This window comes from Colletotrichum godetiae, assembly GCF_030913485.1.
Source record: "Colletotrichum godetiae strain CBS 193.32 chromosome Unknown BDP55scaffold_63, whole genome shotgun sequence".
Taxonomy (NCBI): Eukaryota; Fungi; Ascomycota; class Sordariomycetes; order Glomerellales; family Glomerellaceae; genus Colletotrichum; species Colletotrichum godetiae.
Genome location: NW_026851311.1, coordinates 129,769 through 147,361, shown reverse-complemented (window position 1 = coordinate 147,361; position 17,593 = coordinate 129,769). Strand labels below are relative to the sequence as shown.

At 55.1% G+C, this 17,593-nt stretch overlaps 7 protein-coding genes across 7 annotated transcripts; 4 read left to right on the top strand and 3 right to left on the bottom strand.

Moving 5' to 3' along the window:
- Nucleotides 1-2,969: 2,969 nt before the first annotated feature.
- BDP55DRAFT_697824 (uncharacterized protein) lies at nucleotides 2,970-4,995 on the top strand (the record flags this gene model as incomplete). Its single annotated transcript, XM_060577725.1, has 2 exons — nucleotides 2,970-3,663; nucleotides 3,725-4,995. The coding sequence occupies 2 exons, from the start codon at nucleotides 2,970-2,972 to the stop codon at nucleotides 4,993-4,995; spliced, it is 1,965 nt and encodes a 654-aa protein (XP_060424020.1).
- A 927-nt stretch (nucleotides 4,996-5,922) lies between these two features.
- On the bottom strand, nucleotides 5,923-7,150 carry BDP55DRAFT_733451 (uncharacterized protein; the record flags this gene model as incomplete). Its single annotated transcript, XM_060580089.1, has 2 exons — nucleotides 5,923-6,384; nucleotides 6,479-7,150. 2 exons carry the CDS (start codon nucleotides 7,148-7,150, stop codon nucleotides 5,923-5,925), a joined length of 1,134 nt encoding a protein of 377 aa, XP_060424019.1.
- A 1,329-nt stretch (nucleotides 7,151-8,479) lies between these two features.
- On the top strand, nucleotides 8,480-9,107 carry BDP55DRAFT_563435 (acetyltransferase; the record flags this gene model as incomplete). Its single annotated transcript, XM_060570243.1, has 2 exons — nucleotides 8,480-8,648; nucleotides 8,704-9,107. 2 exons carry the CDS (start codon nucleotides 8,480-8,482, stop codon nucleotides 9,105-9,107), a joined length of 573 nt encoding a protein of 190 aa, XP_060424018.1.
- Nucleotides 9,108-9,143: 36 nt separating this feature from the next.
- Nucleotides 9,144-10,246, bottom strand: BDP55DRAFT_364779 (short-chain dehydrogenase). Its single transcript, XM_060567068.1, has 2 exons — nucleotides 9,554-10,246; nucleotides 9,144-9,490 (listed from the first exon to the last, which is right to left on the bottom strand). Exons 1-2 carry the CDS (start codon nucleotides 9,999-10,001, stop codon nucleotides 9,180-9,182), a joined length of 759 nt encoding a protein of 252 aa, XP_060424017.1. The 5' UTR covers nucleotides 10,002-10,246; the 3' UTR covers nucleotides 9,144-9,179.
- Nucleotides 10,247-10,341: 95 nt separating this feature from the next.
- BDP55DRAFT_364645 (uncharacterized protein) lies at nucleotides 10,342-11,703 on the bottom strand. The gene has a single exon (XM_060567067.1). The coding sequence runs from the start codon at nucleotides 11,375-11,377 to the stop codon at nucleotides 10,640-10,642; it is 738 nt and encodes a 245-aa protein (XP_060424016.1). The 5' UTR covers nucleotides 11,378-11,703; the 3' UTR covers nucleotides 10,342-10,639.
- Nucleotides 10,909-14,213, top strand: BDP55DRAFT_680366 (uncharacterized protein). The gene is made up of 4 exons (XM_060576107.1): nucleotides 10,909-11,540; nucleotides 11,609-11,700; nucleotides 11,755-13,733; nucleotides 13,802-14,213. Exons 1-4 carry the CDS (start codon nucleotides 11,376-11,378, stop codon nucleotides 14,062-14,064), a joined length of 2,499 nt encoding a protein of 832 aa, XP_060424015.1. The 5' UTR covers nucleotides 10,909-11,375; the 3' UTR covers nucleotides 14,065-14,213.
- A 1,547-nt stretch (nucleotides 14,214-15,760) lies between these two features.
- Nucleotides 15,761-17,072, top strand: BDP55DRAFT_637127 (uncharacterized protein; the record flags this gene model as incomplete). The annotated part of the gene is made up of 3 exons (XM_060572965.1): nucleotides 15,761-16,005; nucleotides 16,080-16,435; nucleotides 16,498-17,072. 3 exons carry the CDS (start codon nucleotides 15,761-15,763, stop codon nucleotides 17,070-17,072), a joined length of 1,176 nt encoding a protein of 391 aa, XP_060424014.1.
- Between the last annotated feature and the right edge of the window lie 521 nt (nucleotides 17,073-17,593).

The window sequence follows — 17,593 nt, the reverse complement described above, 5'->3', positions numbered from 1 at the left end:
AGCCCCGCGTGCCCCGGTAGCTGATCTGCTCCTGTGCCATGCCGTCAGCAACGTGAGCTTTGTTCCGCTTTGCCGCGTGGGTGTCTTACTTCGGGACCTTGGCGGTCCATCTCGCCGCGTGCTCCTTCTATATGACAGGATTGGACCATTCGCAGATCATCGACGAGATAGGTATGACCTGTGGTGTTGGAAATCGATTGCCCGATGCGAGAAGTGATAGCCCTACGGATACGGAGGAGTCAAACATCGTGATACCGAAACCCCACGTGCCTCAGTAGCACAGTGGCGGGACCTTGAACAGCATTGCTTGACAAAGACGGGCAAACTCGCGGTGCAATATCAGGGAGACAGTGCATCTGTTCGCGACCATCAAGAGATCGCAATACCGGCAATACAAATCCACGACTCAGGTAACGCATTCTGGTTGTTCTCGACCGCTTGTAATTACTCTGTGGTAGCGAATTAATTGTGTACGAACTTCAATATCATCTCCAGTTCATCATTTGAGAAAATGATATAGTCCGACCGCCGATTCAGGCTTCAGATCGCAGCTCCGAGGATCGAGGGGATCGAAGAAAGCACGGGCAATCAGAAGTTGCAGTCTGGCTTCTATATGGACCATGGTATCGGTCCCAAATATTGGAGCGAGCGATATGACGCGAAAGTTGATTAGGAAATAGTCCCATATGCTAGCTCGACTGTCAAATGGCACTCGTTAGGCCGTGAGCGCCGCCCTTTTGCCCGATTAGGACATTGGTCGAGGTCCGGGTCCTAGGCCGCGGTGGGGCCGGTGCCGAATTGGTCCAAGTCTCGAAGCGTGGGCTCCCCAAGGCTCCATGGGGGTCCTCGACACATCCCTGCTGGCCCTTGAGAATCAGAATGGAGACTGGAGAAAGCCAAGAGAGTCCGAGTCTGCAACTACCCACGGTTCGCTGAAGGAATCTCGATTCTCAACCCCCAGCATCCCCGTCTTTGCCAGTCGAGGTAGCACAAACAGTGTTGCTCTTCTTTTACGCCCAATGCTACGCCGTCAACAAGACTGCCACATTCGAACCTGCAGTGGACATCGCGCCCTGAAGCTTGCCGGCAAACTGAGGGAACTTTCTTACCGAAGTTTCGTCGGCTTCTCTATCGACCATCGCCGTTGCAGCAAACATTGTGAACTGCCACCAGTAGGTCACCACAGTTCACAGCAGAGGGTACAGATACATCGGCATCTTCTACCGCCGCTACCTGAGTCAAGTCGCCAATAGACGAGGCAGGGTAGTAAATGGACACGGAGACAGAGAATGGTGTGTGTACTGGTACATGGTCGAAAGAAGGTAACCATGTTGCATATGCACACTCTGGTCACTCTACTACCTCCCGAAACTAACCTAATGCTAGGAAGCTCGTTGTGCTTCCCCGTCAAAGCCCGTCTATGATCTATCTCCTGGCTTGACATCGCCGTCTATCACACTCTTACATCAGCATGGCTAATACAAGTTTTGACGTCCTCATTGGTAACACTGCAGAGCGCGCGAAACAATCTACAAGTGCCGGCTTGGGTCGGAGCTTTCATGTTGCCCCCCTTAGCCTTCTCTAGACATATCAGGATGGCCCTGGCATCGCCGAACCGTTGACAAGAAAACTATGGATGACGACGGCTGGTTCACCCGAACCAAGCGCCCCCAGAGGCCGTGCAGTGTCCGTGGCTCAGACGAGCAATGGGACTAACCCCAACCCGTCAGCAAATGTCTAGGTTCTGCCAAAAAGCCAAACAAAGAGCCTGCCCAGCGTCCAGGTTCTGGCCTTTTCAGCCTTCAGAAATCTCTTTTGCAAGGACTGGAGCTATACTCAGCTCTGCTAGCGGGCGATCGTTCTCCGCTCGGCCGTCGAATGGCAGTATCCCATAACCTCACATCGTGGGAACCTCCTTCTCACGCGGACTACTGCAACGCAACGCTGTGGGTTTTCAACCATTCTTGTTTGATTGCCGCCAATGTCGGCGCCTTGCTGGGGACCCAGCCCTGAAGAGGGAGCAGGGAACGGCCTCACGGGTACCTGACGAAAAATATGTTGGTTCTATCCATATGTAGGCAAATGTGCCTGACATGCCCGCTTGCGCTTCTTCCGCCTCGCCCGTCAATAGTTTAGTATCGGCGTCCGTCGATCTTTGGTCCTCGCACACCCTCCTAGCTTGCTATCTTCTTCGTCTCTGCCGAGCCCCTCTCCTTTGATCACCTCCCCCGCTGTTCTATATGGCGCCGTCTTGCTCGCTGGCTGGATGACGTTGCTGAATACCCATGGCTGGAGGCGCCCCACGGCTATCTTCCTTTGACATTTGATGCTCATCCTCTTTTTTCCACGATCAGCCTTCGCCCAAGACCAATATAAATCCAACTCAATTCCCAACGCCCCCGCGGCAATGCCTCAATCACTACCAGATACATCCCCGGCCCGTGAGCATTCTGGACCACGTTCTGTATTAGCACTATTCCGGCGAAAAAAGCACATGGCTCAGGTCGCCGCTGTCCAGAACACAAACCACCGCCGACACAGGCACGGTGAACTCACGCAACCTCAAATGAACGGCTACAGCTCTCTCAGTGTTACGTCTCTGCACAGTCAGAAGCAGCAACAAGTAGACTTTGACGAAGGCGGCGCCGATATCCCCGACATTCCCCTGAAGCGCCCAGTCACCAAGATGCCTCTAGACCGCCCCTTGAACCCGTCAAGGTTTCAAGAGGCTTGGGAGGATGATGAGGATAGGAACTGGACCGCACATCACGGACATGGGCCCATCAATCCCAATGCCATTGCCCCCAGGCAAGATAGAAGGTAAGGAGAGAGAGAAATGTGTCTGCCGTATACGCCAAGAGCAATGCCGGCTAACTTCCCACCAAAGTGCTGTTCGTTCTCCTGAAATTCCACCGAGGGAAAGAGGCAGAGTCAAATCTCCTGAGCCTCTCCATGTGCAACAGAGGCAAATGTCTTCGAGCCCACCAAGGAGCCCAAGAACGCGGTCCTCGAGGTCCAGGGCCAACTCGACATCTTCCTCGTATCAGACAAACAACACATCACTCCCGCCTCTACAGACCAAAGGCGCTGGTGACGACGAAATTCTTGAGCCCTTGGCAGAAGAAGAGGTCGAGCCTGGCTCGTTTGATCTTGTGGTTCCATCTCACGGTGACAACGGACAATACTCGCTAGAAACCCGCTCAGAGCTCTTGTTCTCAAAGGACCATCTGCAGGCCATTTTTGACGATCACATACTCCTCCAACGGTTTACCGACTTCCTTCATCATGCCCGGCCCGACTCGCTACCCCTGTTGACTTATTTCTTGGACTGTCTGAAGGCTCTTCGTGCCATTGCGTACGCGAATGCCATCGCAGGCGGCCTCGACACTCTACCTGGTCATGAATTCTCAATGGTCAACACCGACAACACAATCAACAGCTCTCTGAGGAAGAAGGCTGAAGCTGCGTTTGACGTGCTCGTTCAGCAAGATCTTCCCGCCTACATCACTCACACCTGGATCCAGACCGTCAGCGTGTCCATCAAGAGGCGTATCACGGGCACTCTGCCGGTTCAACTGAGAGAAATGTCCGAGGGCTTGGCAGAAGTGTTCTGCCTGACGGACCCTTCAAGAAACGACAACCCTATTGTTTTTGCCTCTGAGGGTATGCATATACTTCTTCACAAGCCTATTCGTCTCACATAGCAGCTAACAACCACTTACAGAATTCCACCGCACGACTCAGTACGGCATGAACTATGTCATTGGCCGCAACTGCCGCTTCCTTCAAGGTCCCAAGACCAATCCCTTCAGTGTTCAACGTATCCGCGACAAGATCCTGGCCGGAAAGGAGCACTACGAAACCTTCCTTAACTACCGCAGAGACGGCTCCCCCTTCATGAACCTCCTCATGGTAGCTCCTCTCTACGACAGCCGTGGCACAGTCCGCTACTTCATCGGCGCCCAAGTCGACGTCTCCGGTCTCGCCAAAGAAAGCTCCGGCCTGGACGCCCTCCAGAACCTAGTCGTCGAAAAGGAGCCAGTCGGCACCATAAACGGCCAGCAGCAGCATCAGCGATACAACAACGAGGAAGAAAAGGACGAATTCGAGGAGCTCAGCGAAATGTTCAACATGAACGAGCTCGAAACCGTTCGCAGACGCGGTGGAAACATGCACCGCGTGCCCCAAGACGAAGCCCAAGCCGCATCCTCGACAAACTGGCAAAAGCCACGCATCCTAATCCAGGACGAGTCCTCCTCGGTTCACCAAGCCAACCCCGCCATACCCCTGACGAGCGGCAAGCTCTCGGGCGTCTACGAACACTACCTCCTCGTCCGCCCCTACCCCAGCCTCCGCATCCTCTTCGCCTCCCCCTCCCTCCGCCTCCCGGGCATCCTCCAGTCCAACTTCATGGACAGGATAGGCGGCTCCAACCGCGTCCGTGACGGCCTCTCCCAAGCCTTTGCCGACGGCCACGGCGTCACCGCCAAAGTCCGCTGGCTCTCCAAATCCAGCAGCGAAGGCCGCGTCCGCTGGATCCACTGCACCCCTTTACTAGGCAGCAACTGCGCCGTGGGCGTCTGGATGGTCGTCCTCGTCGACGATGAGTCCGAAGCCGGTATCAAGCGAGGAAACCAAGCGCCCCCCGTCGACGGCCGCCTCCGAAGGGCCCCCGGCGTTGCGCAACAGCTTCAGCAGCAGCAGCTCGGGGCGCAGGGCCAGCACCGCCCCTCGGTCGACGATAAAATGTCCCTCTCGAGCTTCGCGGCCATGAACCGCGCCCGTGACGAGGTACAGGTCGACGCCCCCGCCGACTTTGACGTTGACGTCACCTCCGATCGCCCGGGCAGTCGTGCCAGTCGCGCGAGCAAGTCGAGTCGGCTCAGCCGGGGTCCCGTCAGTGCGCAGCGTCGGCCTCTGATCCCGGGCGGGTTTGATGACCCCGACGGAGGGCCATCCCGGCCTGCGTATACCGTAAGGCTGGAGGAGGATTAGTCATGCCCTCTTCCCTGAGTCACTCTCCGTGTCTCTCTTGTCTTTTGCAAGTGTTGCTTTCCCAGGATGGGCGGTGTTCCGGAGGTGCTGTTGGTGATAATCTACTTGATACCATTACAATTCAGTGCATTAGTTTTGAGCTTTGTTCTATTCGGGATCTCTCTCTCTCTCTCTACAGCGCCGACACACATCTCCTATCTACCTGAATGAATTTGGAAGAAAAGAGAAAGTAAAATAATAATATAATGTTACGTCACAAAGATACCGCTGACCTTCATGCTTGACTCACATTGTATATGTCAAAATTACTACGCAAAACTCCAGGTTGATATTAATGATTCGCTCTCTCCGTGGACGTGAGAAGCCACCAGTTTCGCCATGTCAACAAACCCACTGTCACAAGCTGGACATTTGAGCCCGACTCGCTTACTTGCTTACCCGCCGTGGCCCTGCATGACCCTGCGATGTGATTCGGCTTCCGGTGGGAGTGCGAAGTGACGCCAGTACTGCCCAACACGACGTTGGACCCTTCCGACTTTGAATCTTGTGCTTCCTGTCATCCGGTTATTTGACTTTGCGTTGGAAAGAGAGCAGTTTCTAGATTCAGGAGTCAGAAACTCTACCATTTACCCTTGGTAGGTACTTCTGCCCTTCGATAGGCAACGATACCTGCTCAGACACAGCTTTTCATGTTTCATCGACTCGTAAAATTCATGTAGTCTAACAAGTTTGCGAGCGCTGGGAATTCCGCCAAAAGACCCCGGATCTACCCAAAAGCACGCCCTTGATATCTATCCGCCCAAACCTCATTTGTCCAGTTATTAGCCAACCTTGGGGAACGTAAGCAATCCGCCTTTCGAACCCCCTCTGGCAATTACTCCAAACCCTGCCTATCAGAACCTTTCAATTCCGTACGTATGAACGCACCTAGGCTTGTGCCGCGCCGGCTTGCTCCAGCAATCGGGCCCGCCAGCTGTTGCACACTTCCTCGAATCCGCCGACGACATCTCCGCATACGCTCGCGCACTCACGATTGGCCAGCCTCTCACTCCAGTTACCTCGGTTGATCCACCTCTCGCCCTCTTCGCGGAGCTCTTCTTCCCTCTTGATCTCGGCAACCAGCTCCTTGGCGCTCTTCAAGCGACGCGTGGCCGTTGTGGTTGTTTGCCTAGACATGTGGAGCGTGTCTGAGAGATAGTTGAGACTCTGGACGAGGTCGGAGGTGAGAGTGTGGAGGGCGGTGAGGGAGTCGTAGGCTTTCGTTGTCGGCCGCGGCATCGACTCGGATAGCTCGATCAAAAGGGGTAGCAGCTCATCAATGGTCTCCGAATCCGGCGGCGGAACAAGTGGAGAGAGGAGTGGGAAGGTCAAGTTGTGTAGTTGCCGGGTCTGATGAGTCAAGTGGGTAGTGAGGGCCGAATGAGCGGTGATTAGTCTACTTTGGTTAGCTGAAGACCACAGTCGTGGGGGAACCGTCTCGAACTTGCCTTGTCGCACTGCCCTCGACGCCGGCTTGAGAGCCCAAATCTCTCAAGCCGTCCGTCACCCGGTTGAAGACACCATCCGTAGGTCCTCCATTACTCTCGGTCCCCCTCCTCGCCAAAGACTCGACAGCGTCCATCTTGGCGACCAGGCTGGGCAGCATGCCGGGGGAGTCGAGATCAGACTCGGATCCATACTCGCTTCCGTCGTATTCACTCCCGCTCCGTCGATGACCGCGTTGAGCGGCTGGTGGTGGCCCAAGGTTGAAGTTCTTCCCCTTGCCGCCAGCTTCGCCGAGACTTGCGACATCGACCCCGCTGTCCCTTATTCCCTCGAAGGTGGCTTCTTCAACATTGATATTTGGTGTTCCGCTTCCGTTGTTTTCGGCGTTGTTTGTCTCTTCTTCGTAATATTCTCCTTCGTCTCCGGAGTCGGAGAAGGCGTCGGCCAGTTCGTCTGCAAGATTGCCTATGCCGTTGCCTCCGTCCATGCCTCCGCTTGCATATGAGATATCCAGAGCATCTTGGTTGTTGAAGCTGCTGCGTAAGGGCGTTGCTGGATCGGCGGAGGACCTGGATGTTCGTCTATTTTGAGGGGAGGAGTTGACACTATTGTACTGGTACGCAGCGTCAACGCCCGAATGATTGCGCGAGTGTCCCGGAGTCTGTGGCATCGTGACGATGTGACGGGGGAATTTTGCGATCGGTCGGTCGGCGAGAGCAGCGGCGGATGTGTTCGTTGAAGCCGTCCAAGCAGCGCTTTATGATGGGAAAAGGCCGGGTCGATGACGCTCCGCAACGTACGTGTGCTTGCAGCCCAAACAGTCGAGTATGAATGCAATGTTGTTGCTTGTCTGTCCCGGGGTTGCTGGTAAAGTGATAAACAACAGGGGTTGTCGCATCAAATACACGGCAAGGAAGATCCAGGTGGAGATGGGTGCGGGAAGCGTGTAGAAAGGGCCTGGCACTGGGAAAACAGCAGTCGTGCAAAAAATGGGCTACCTTAACAGTAGTCTAAGGCGGAGCAGGAATCAGTGTTGGTGGCCCATCCCATGCATGGAAGTCAGGGAGCGTTGTGTGTTTGTTTGGTGGCCGTGGGCGAGGTTGAGATTATCACTGGTTTTATTAATTTCAGAGGCGGGCTGATATAGGTTCGGCGCCAGCGATCCAATTAATGCAGTCCGGCGGGCTCTGCTTTGTTGTTTGATTTATCGGAAGAGGGATGGATGGAGACTGTGTTGTAATGAGAGGAGAGAGCCCTTGCGCCTGTGCGTCACTGGACCTTTCGGTTTTGGCGGTGGACATGGGCTCAAAGAAATCTCCGGGAAGAAAAATGTTGTCGAAGAAATGAAGATGATACTCGTCTTCCTGTGGCGCCTCGAGGCACACGCGCAGTAAGGTAGGTAGGTAATACTGCCGACGGTCCCCTAGTGCTGTGTCTCAGAAACTCTGACCGCTGACACTGAATCCCGTCTGAATCTATCCGGAAGGGGGAAGTTGTCACTCCTGCTACTGGCGGTGGCAGACGTGGTCCCTGCATCTGGCTGATGTATATTTCAACCGCTTTCACTGTGAAAGGATACTTGGCAGAGCTGCAGGCGCCGGAGCCTCAGGTCGGCACAAGAAAATGAAAAACACGCTCCCGTCTTCGTGCTTCCCCCCTCCATTCGCTTCCAGCCTGGAATGTGGTGGAGTCTGGACCGTTATCGTCCCTTATCTGGTACCACCTGAACACAACCTGGAAGCCGCAAGACAGTTCCGAAAAAGCTCCTTCGTCACGGCAGCTATTGATGAGGCAGTAGCACCGAATTCGACTCGACCTGCCTGTCCGGCAGCTTTGTTTGAGTACCTAACCTACCCTTCCGAATCGTATTACACTTCTTGCCGTCTGCTAGGTACAGCTCTCTCTACCTACAATTGCCATCTCCCGACGTCGACCCCTCCCTTGGAAACCCCCTCAGTACCTCAATTGATCGCCGGCCGCGCCATACACGTCGGCCACCATGGCAACCTTTCGCCGTTTTCGTCCTGACGATGTCAACAAGTTCTCCAAATGCAACCTCGACCCTTTGACCGAGACGTATGAGTTGGCCTTCTACCTCCAGTACCATGCCAAATGGCCATCCATGTTCCAGGTTTGCGAGGACATGAACGGCAATATAATCGGCTACAGTATGTTTGAAGCTACAGCTACGCTTTGCTCGACTTGTCTGACTTGATGCTATAGTCATGGGCAAGCTGGAGTCATCTCCCGATGTCTACAAATATTCCGAACACTACCTTCCCTGGCATGCCCACATCACCGCCCTGACCGTTGCGCCAGAAGCGCGAAGGCTGGGTATTGGCAAGATCCTTTCTGAACAGCTGGAAGCCGCAGCCGACGCCAATGACGCCTGGTTCGTCGACCTGTTTGTTCGCACTAGCAATCACAAGGCAATCACGTTCTACAAGAGCATGGGTTACAGCGTCTTCCGTGTGGTCAAAGATTACTATGGCGACCATGCCACGGACCCTACCCGCGACGGCGAGGACGCTTATGACATGAGGAAGCCAATGAAGAGGGATGTCAAGCTCGAGCATATTAGAGACGATGGGGAGAAACACGAGGTTGACCCATCTGATGTCTGGTGAAGAGCAAACAGCGTCATTTCTAGCAAAGCCCGACTATGATTACCTCGCACGCCTCGCCGAGCCGTCTGTGGCTCATAGCCACGCCCCATCGACTTGATAGACGCTCCCGCTGACGAAGGAGCTCTCTGGGCCAAGCAGGAACGCGATGACGTTCCCGCACTCATCAGCAGTGCCCTGACGTTGAAAAGACGTGGGCTCGTCAAAGGCGGCGTCCGCTGCGCGATCATGAAATTTCCAGGCCTTCTCCATCAACGGTGTGTAGATGGCGCCGGGGGCAACTGCGTTGACCCGAACCTCGCGGGCACCGTTCTCGTTTGCTGCCGCTCGAGTGAGCCCTATCACGCCGTGCTTACTAGCATCATATGCGCCGTGCTTGGCAAAACCTATCGAGAGCTAGTCAGACGAGGGAAGATTCACACCTTGAGCAGTAGGAAGATGCGGCATACCCTTGATACCATGAATCGAGGCCACGTTGACAATGGAACCGCCATCCACTATGTTTTTGAGTTCCGCCCTGAGGCAGTACATGCAGCCTGTCAAGTTGACAGCAATGATCTTGTGCCACTCGTCATCTTCAAGGTCCGCGACAGCTCGGATGCCGTGGTGTTTGCCAATGACGCCGGCCACGTTTGCAGCGCCGTCCAATCGCCCGAATTGCTTCACTATGCCCTCTATCCAGCTTTCAACCTGGTCCTTAACAGACACGTCCACTTTTGTTACAGAGAAAGGCGTCTTTTGCTCTGTAAAGTAGGCCTCGGCTTGTTTGATGGCCTCGGGGTCAACGTCTGCAAGGCATACGGTGGCACCCCGCTTCGCGATGATCTTGGCCGTTGCAAGGCCAATGCCGCTGGCACCGCCAGTGAAGGCGTATACTTTCCCGTCAAGCGATGCCATCGTGTCAGCAGTACGGTATCGTGTCGGTCAGGAATATTGTAGGCGAATGTAATACGGTTTCATGCAGAGCGTGAGGAAGTTCACCAGCGCATGCCGAGAAATAGCTCTCGAGTGTAGAGCAGTGCAATGTGTCCCGCGTTTCCGACGTAGATCCGCGTCCAATCATGTCTAGTAAATCTAGCTAGATCGTCTGCGTTCGCATGAAGTTGACCCGGCCCGATGCAGGTGAGAATTTTGGGCAACTCCCCACGACAGGATCAATGATGGCCGGCGGTGGAGGGCCGAGCCTCCGAGAGGTCCATCGAACAGTAGGTATGGTAGCATATCAGTCTACGGAGTACGAGGAGATCAATCGTATATTGAGGTACTTTCTAGTTGCCATTCCCGTGGTTAGTAAGTAGTGAATATACATGGTAGAGAAGACTGTCGTTCAATCTCATCAACTTTGCCACACCTTCCATCCAAACTTCACCAAACCCTGGAAATCGTGCAAACATAAGATGGGGTGTCGGAAGTTACCTTGACTTGTGCTTCCAGAAGGTTGACAAACACCAGGTGACGGAGTTGGAAAAGAAGGTGCTACGCGACCTGACCACAATGACTTCCCTACCTTCACTGAGGTGGTGGTTAGGAAGGTATTAGTTGGTAGGTAGGTAGTTGAATGGGCACAGGGGGTTGCACCTTCTTGAAAGTTGGGAGCTCTCAACCCCGCACAAAGCAACCCCGCCGTCTCCGCAAAACAGGGGCTCGTGGCGCGGCACTTGACGTTTGATTGGAGCCGGTCGAGTCGCGAACGCTGCTCTCATTGGCCGTCGCCAACTTGGGCGGATCACGATGGAACCCGAATAACCTGCGTACGATGCAGCCTTGCAAGCACCTGACCCGCTCTCCTGACGTACATCCGGCCGTCCTCCTGCAACCGCACTGCTGATCGGGTGCTTTACCTGTGACCCCCAGGCGTCACCTTCAGCTACGACCCCAGATTTCTCCAACTGTTCCCGTGTCGTCTTGGAGCTCCTACACGTAACCCAAGCCAAGGTACCTCTTGTGGTAGGCTGTGTGCCATAAGCTGTCAGCCGGTGCTTGGAGCTACTTGTAAAACAAAGCCGAGGATGAAGAAGTGGTTTATGACCTGAGTCGTTTTCTTCCTGATCGCTCTTCAACTTCACCTGTTCCCTCTTTGTGTCAAAAGCTACCGCCCTTCTCACTCTTTTGCAAAGTTCCCAGCCTGTGTCGCAAGGAGGCGCAAACTTCACTGCACATACTTCACTTTGACACTCCCATTGCCTTCCTTGATCGCAGCCTCTTCTAGGACTCGCTCCCGCCAAGTATCCGTCTGTTCTCGGAGCTGGTTCTCGGGACGCCTGCCCCATCATGCGTTTATTCTCGTTGCTGGTCGTCGCAGCGACGGCCAGCGCTTCCACATTGACTCCTCCTGTCCTCCCTCTGATTGTTCGAAACCCGTACCTGAGCACCTGGCTAGGAAATGCTCGCGATGCGCCGTGGGAACATTGGCCCTACTTCTGGACCGGCTCCAGCGTAAGCTCTTCTAGACTTGCCGTCCGCTTCAAGCGCGCGGTCTGGCTAACTGGGGATGATCCCACCAGGTCGGCTTCTCGGTGATGGCCTCAGTGCCCGACTCTAGCACCGTCTACCCTTTGCTTGGACGGCCCCAGGATTCCTTGCCCCCGTCTTCCAAGTGGGTTTTGGCCGCTGCGTAACCTTTTGTGAATGTAGATTGACATCCCGTCAGATACTACAATGTGTCTGTCCCGTCCTACCTTGGCGCAACCTTTGACGCCTCGACGACGAACTTGACCTACTCGATCCCCCCTCCTCCCGGATCATCCGCGCCGGTAAAGGTCGTGCTCTCCTTCCTCTCGCCCATCACGCCCACCTCAACATTCCGACAATCGATACCTGCTGCGTATCTGACTGTCCACGCCGAAGGGTCTTTCGATATCAACATCTACACCGATGTCAATGGCGAATGGGTCAGCGGTAACAGGGACAACAGCATCGTCTGGGAGTTGAGCAAGGCAAAGGCCTCGCACAAGCAAAGCGCTGCCGCTCTCAAGACCTGGCAAGTTGGAAGACAGTACCCGCAGCTGCTCACCGAGTTCGCCGACCACGCGGAATGGGGTACTCTGCACTTCACCGGCCCGGCCGACGTCTCCCATCAGGCCGGCACGTCCGCAAAGCTTCGCCAGCAGTTTGCGGCCAAGGGCTCGCTGACCAATGAAGTCGATACCTCGTACAGGAAGATCATGGACGAGGAGCCGGTCTTTGCCTTCTCCAAGACCTTTCACCTGAGCAGCAAGACGGGCAGCGAGGCGACTTCTGATGATAGCGTCCTGTTCACGTTTGCTCTTGTTCAGGACCCCGTCGTCCAGTTCGCTGCTGCAAGAGGTTTGACGCAGATGCGTCCGTTGTGGTCCTTTTACTTTGCCAACCCGGCCGAGCTGATCCAATACCACTACGATGATTTCTCGGCGGCTAGCCTACTGGCAGGGAACTACTCGGACCAGCTCGCCATTGATGCGTTCGCTTCCGGGTCATCAGATTACCAGGACATTGCCGCGCTGTCAGCTCGTCAGGTCCTCGGCGCAACACAGTTCTCTGGAACCCCCGACGACCCAATCCTCTTCCTCAAGGAGATCTCCTCAAACGGAAACTTCCAGACCGTCGACGTGATCTTCCCCGCGTTCCCGTTTTTCCTGTACACGAACCCTCGTTGGCTCGCTTACCTCTTGGAGCCTCTACTTGAACATCAGCTTAGCGGACAGTATCCGAATGATTACAGCATGCATGATCTGGGTGCCCATTTCCCGAATGCGACGGGACATCCCGATGGAAACGACGAGTACATGCCTGTCGAGGAGTGCGGGAACATGCTCATCATGGCGTTGGCACTTGTCAACGCCTTCAAGTACGACACGCAGCCGGCGTTTCTCCAAACTGTCGATGAGCATGCGCGCGCTCATGTTTCTTTCGAGGCAGAGACCAGCAGTGCTCGACCTTGGGCACTCTCCATGGATTCCTATGGCATGGACCGTCGCTCGGAAGTTATCGCAACGAGGGGCTCAAAGGAGGCCGAGAAATGGGCGTCCAGATCCTACGAGTTGTGGACAAAGTGGACGGGATACCTCGTTCGCGAATCGCTGATTCCGGCCAACCAGCTCTGCACGGACGACTTTGCTGGATGGCTTTCGAACCAGACGAATCTGGCTCTCAAGGGTATCATTGGTATCAAGGCCATGGCCGAGATCTCCAACATCCTGGGCAAGACGGATGATTCAAAGTACTACACGGACATTGCGGCCGACTACATTGACCAGTGGCAAGGCTTCGGCATTTCCAGGGATGGCACGCATGCCAAGTTGGCGTACACCTGGTACGGTTCCTGGACGACCATCTACAACCTCTTTGCCGACTCGCTGCTCTGCTTCCACTTGCCCGAGGAGAAGAAGTCCACTATCGGCGGACGAGTCACCCGATGGTTTCAAAAGGCCATTGGCGTCGAGAAGCAATCGACGTTTGTCCCGGACAAGGTGTACAGCATGCAGAGCAACTGGTACCATGCCGTCTTGCAGCACTACGGGCTCCCTCTCGATAGTCGCCACCTCTACACGAAGAGCGACTGGCAGTTCTTTGCGGCTGCGGTGTCGAGCAAGAAGACTCGGATGGAGATTCTCCAGAGTGTTGCGACATGGGTCAACGAGACCACAACAGGTAAGTTGGATCTTTGAACGTCACTTTCTCGCAGACGATCTTCTTTACTAAATCTGATGTGCCAATAGACCGACCTTTCACCGATCTCTACGAAACGGAGGGAACTGGTGGCTGGCCTGGCCCTCACTTCATGGCGCGGCCCGTTGTCGGAGGCCATTTCGCCTTTTTGGCACTGGAGAGAGCTTGTGGGGGCAAGGCCGTCGAGGGATTGAGCTTCTTGGACGAGCCTGCTTCGTTTGCGGAGGTGAATGTCGGCAAGGCGCTCGAGGCCGAGATGGTGAGCGGAGGTGTCCTGGGTGCTGAGCAACAGGTGGTCATGGAGGACCTGTAGGGCGTGGTGGTCACTTTGGCATGATGTCCTGGATACCGCCTGCCCTCCAGTTGGCAACTGGTTGAGACTGCTCAGCAACGTAGTCGTAGTATGCTGGTAACGACTAAGCGCGTCTACCTAATTTTCGAATAAAGTACATGCTGAAACAGAGTCCATCATGGCAGCCCGGGTTTAAACGTTTGCAAACAGGCGACAAATGCAGTGTTACGCAGCCCAGGCAGTGTGTTGCCCGAGATGTATTGCGCCCTCGTTCTGTCATTTTGAATATTCAAGGGGTTTCTGGTCTTCACTCCCAGATCGCAACAATGGCAACTACCCCTTTGTTGGCTACCTTGTATACGTTGATCATTGACACGGGGATATTGTCCCGTAGATGAATAGTTACTCGCTTGGCCAAATATAGCTCTTTGCTGGTACGATGAAAGAAGCTGCTGCTCAACAGGCCCCAATAGTCAGAATGGGATAAAGTGGCATGCATGTCTATATCCAATCCCAGAAATGCCCATAGTGCATGGGTTCAGTATGGAGATTATCCGTCGCGCAGGTCAATCCATAGGAGTAATGAAGAAAAAAAAAATCCATCAAAAAAGGTCCTCGCATTGGCCAACTGGCGACAGGGAGATGTAGCAACCACTGGCATGGAGTCGGTGTCTTCCCCTTGCTGCTGGTGCAGTGCTCACCCACGGTCCAGGGAGTGGCTGTCACCGAACCCACCTTTTCTGCCTCAAGTCACTGGCAGGCAGTCAATCAATCAACTCACGAATGGTGAAGGTGCGTTGGATATCCGTATACTACCACCCACCACCACACCATACTGGTGTCCAGCATAGGTAACTGTAGGTAGGTAGGCAGGCATTGGGTATTGTCTTCCTCTGCTCGCCTCCCTCGTTCGCCCTGCGTTTGATCAATACCAACGGCAGGACCGAGCCATTGGCAGCACCATTACATAACGTAGCCTGCTGCAAAAGCTGCATTTTTGTCCGCCTTGCTGATGTTCCCGTCCTCAGTTCGCCTAGAAAGCTGACCATTCAGGTGCTGCATCAACCCTGCGCCTTCCTCATCCGTCACAAGCTAGGTAAGGTAGGTACATTCACTAGACCTGGGGTGTACCTGCCGCTGCTGCTGTGAGTATTGTTATTCCGGTCTCAGAGTAGGTACCTTTAGGTAAGACAGGCAATACCCAAGTGCCTTGACTACCTAGCTGCAAAGACAGGCAAGGCAGGCGCGCGACCATACACCCGACACCCGACACACACCACACACACCACACACCTCACCCATTGACCCCGTGGACCGTCTTTCTCTCCCTCTCTACCTCTCTCTCTGTGCACCTCGACCACCAACGTCCCTTCCTCCATCTCATTTTCTTCACCTCTCCCTCCCTCCCACAATCGGCATCTAAAAGCATCGTCGCTTTCTCAATTGATGCCCTTCGTCGTCTAATTACTACATCGACGATTGTAACAAAACTTTTCCTACCTTCCTCCAGTCTCTTCTTTATCACGTACGAACCCTTTCCCTTATTTCCCCAAGGTTCCCCTTCTCGTTGGGTCCGATCCGCTTCGCATCCTCCCTTCTGACCAATCGCCGCAACAGAAGAGTCTGCGTCACCGGCTTTCGCGTCGTTGGCCAATTCTACCCACTACCAACCTCAACACTGCCAACGAACAACAACTCGTTTGTGCATTAGATCATTATGGCTTCCACCGCTATGGATTACGAGGCCGCCAACGGCGACCGCTACGATGGTTCGTTTTTTCTCGATACAGATCGCCCCCCCAAGCACGACGAGGCGCTGACAGATAAACGCGACACAGACGAGGCTCCTCGTTACGAGCGCGACAACCGCAGCGCCTCCCCTCGCCCTGCGCGTGATGACGGAGACTCTGGACGTCGTCGCTCTGCTTCTCCTTCCGGCAACGGTGACCGCGACCGCGACCGGTAAGCAAACCCAAATTTTGATGATTCCTCTTTTGTCCAGACAATGTTTGATTGCTGACACGTACTGTCTTCAGTGGCGCCAAGGACGAGACTGGCTCCCGAGGTGGCGACCGTGACGATGATGGCGCTATCAACCCTGGCTCCAACCTTTTCGTCACTGGCATTCACCCCCGTTTGACCGAGCAAGAGGTCACTCGCATGTTCGAGAAGTACGGTGATGTCGAGAAGTGCCAGATCATGCGCGACCCCCACACCAAGGAGTCTCGTGGATTCGGCTTCGTCAAGATGGTTACCTCTGACCAGGCCGACGCTGCCAAGGAGGGCCTGCAGGGAGAGCAGATTGAGGGACGCACCCTGAGCATCGAGAAGGCTCGTCGTGCCCGCCCTCGCACTCCCACTCCTGGCAAATACTTCGGCCCCCCTAAGCGTGGTAAGCATTCACTCTCTTCACGGTCTTTCCTCCAGACAAACCACTAACGCGATATTCAACAGAGGGTGGCGGCGGCGGTGGTGGCGGTGGTGGCCGTGGAGGCCGTTTCAACGATCGCTACGACGATCGTCGCCGCGGAGGCTACGGCGGCGGCGGCGGCTATGGAGGCGGTGGCTACGGAGGTGGTCGCGATGACCCCTACCGTTACCGCGGATACGAGCGCCGTGGAGGCTACGAAGACCGTGGCGGTGGCTACGAGCGTGGCTATCGCGAGGACCGTGGCTACGACCGCAGCTACCGTGAGGATCGGGGCGGCGCTGGTGGCTCTGGTGGCTATGAGAGACGCGAGCGTGGTGGTGACGACACTTACAGCAGCAGCGGTCGCGTCGATCGCTACGGCGGCGGCGGTGGCAGCGGTGGCGGACGCGAGGACCGTGGCGACCGCTATGCTCGCGGTGGCGATGACCGCCGTGGCGGCGGTGCTGCCGGCTACGAGAGACGCGAGCGCACTGGTGATGATACCTACAGCAGCAGCCGTGACCGTCCTCCCCGCGATGCGCCTGCCGGAGGTGCGGCTTACGCCGATGCCCCTGCTCGCTCCGAGGGTCGTGAGGCCTATGGAGGTTGGAAATCCTAACTCAAGTGCTATGACTGTGGTCTTGATGCTAACGTGTCTAGGCTCTCGCTAATTTCTTAACGCTCTTTCCCCGAGTCGTCAATACGCCCGGTTTGATGGCGACTGACGGATCATCCCTTTCCTCTTTCCTAGTTCGATCGATTACGGCGGATATCCCAAAAAATTGCGTCTCATGAGGTTCTTGTGCACTACAACTAGTATGGGATGGATCACTAAAATGGGAATTTTCGGCCTGCGTGGTTCACGGCTTTTTAACCTCGGTTTCTCGGTAACTATGACTGTACGCGAGGATCAGCTGCCTTTCAAAGGGGGTGCTGTTTCTCAACTCGGTCTCTGCAGTCGACGAATGTTTGGCGGACTCTATGGTAGCTATGGCAAACAATCAACGCGGCAAAAATACGGCAGGCATCGACAGGTGACAGTCACTTCCCCCTCGTGGATCAGCACTTTCGTTACACCACATCGTGGGCCTGCGGCGGTCCACGGTTGTTTCTACGCACCACTTTCCACCTTGTACCATT

Excerpts from the sequence above, each read along its gene's own strand:
- BDP55DRAFT_364779 (XM_060567068.1), bottom strand. The coding sequence starts at position 10,001 with ATGGCATCGCTTGACGGGAAAGTATACGCCTTCACTGGCGGTGCCAGC. Across the intron at positions 9,491-9,553 it reads CTCGATTCATGGTATCAAGG|GTTTTGCCAAGCACGGCGCA; the intron begins GTATGCCGCATC and ends AGCTCTCGATAG.
- BDP55DRAFT_680366 (XM_060576107.1), top strand. The coding sequence starts at position 11,376 with ATGCGTTTATTCTCGTTGCTGGTCGTCGCAGCGACGGCCAGCGCTTCC. Across the intron at positions 11,701-11,754 it reads TCCTTGCCCCCGTCTTCCAA|ATACTACAATGTGTCTGTCC; the intron begins GTGGGTTTTGGC and ends ACATCCCGTCAG. Across the intron at positions 13,734-13,801 it reads GGTCAACGAGACCACAACAG|ACCGACCTTTCACCGATCTC; the intron begins GTAAGTTGGATC and ends ATGTGCCAATAG.
- BDP55DRAFT_364645 (XM_060567067.1), bottom strand. The coding sequence starts at position 11,377 with ATGATGGGGCAGGCGTCCCGAGAACCAGCTCCGAGAACAGACGGATAC.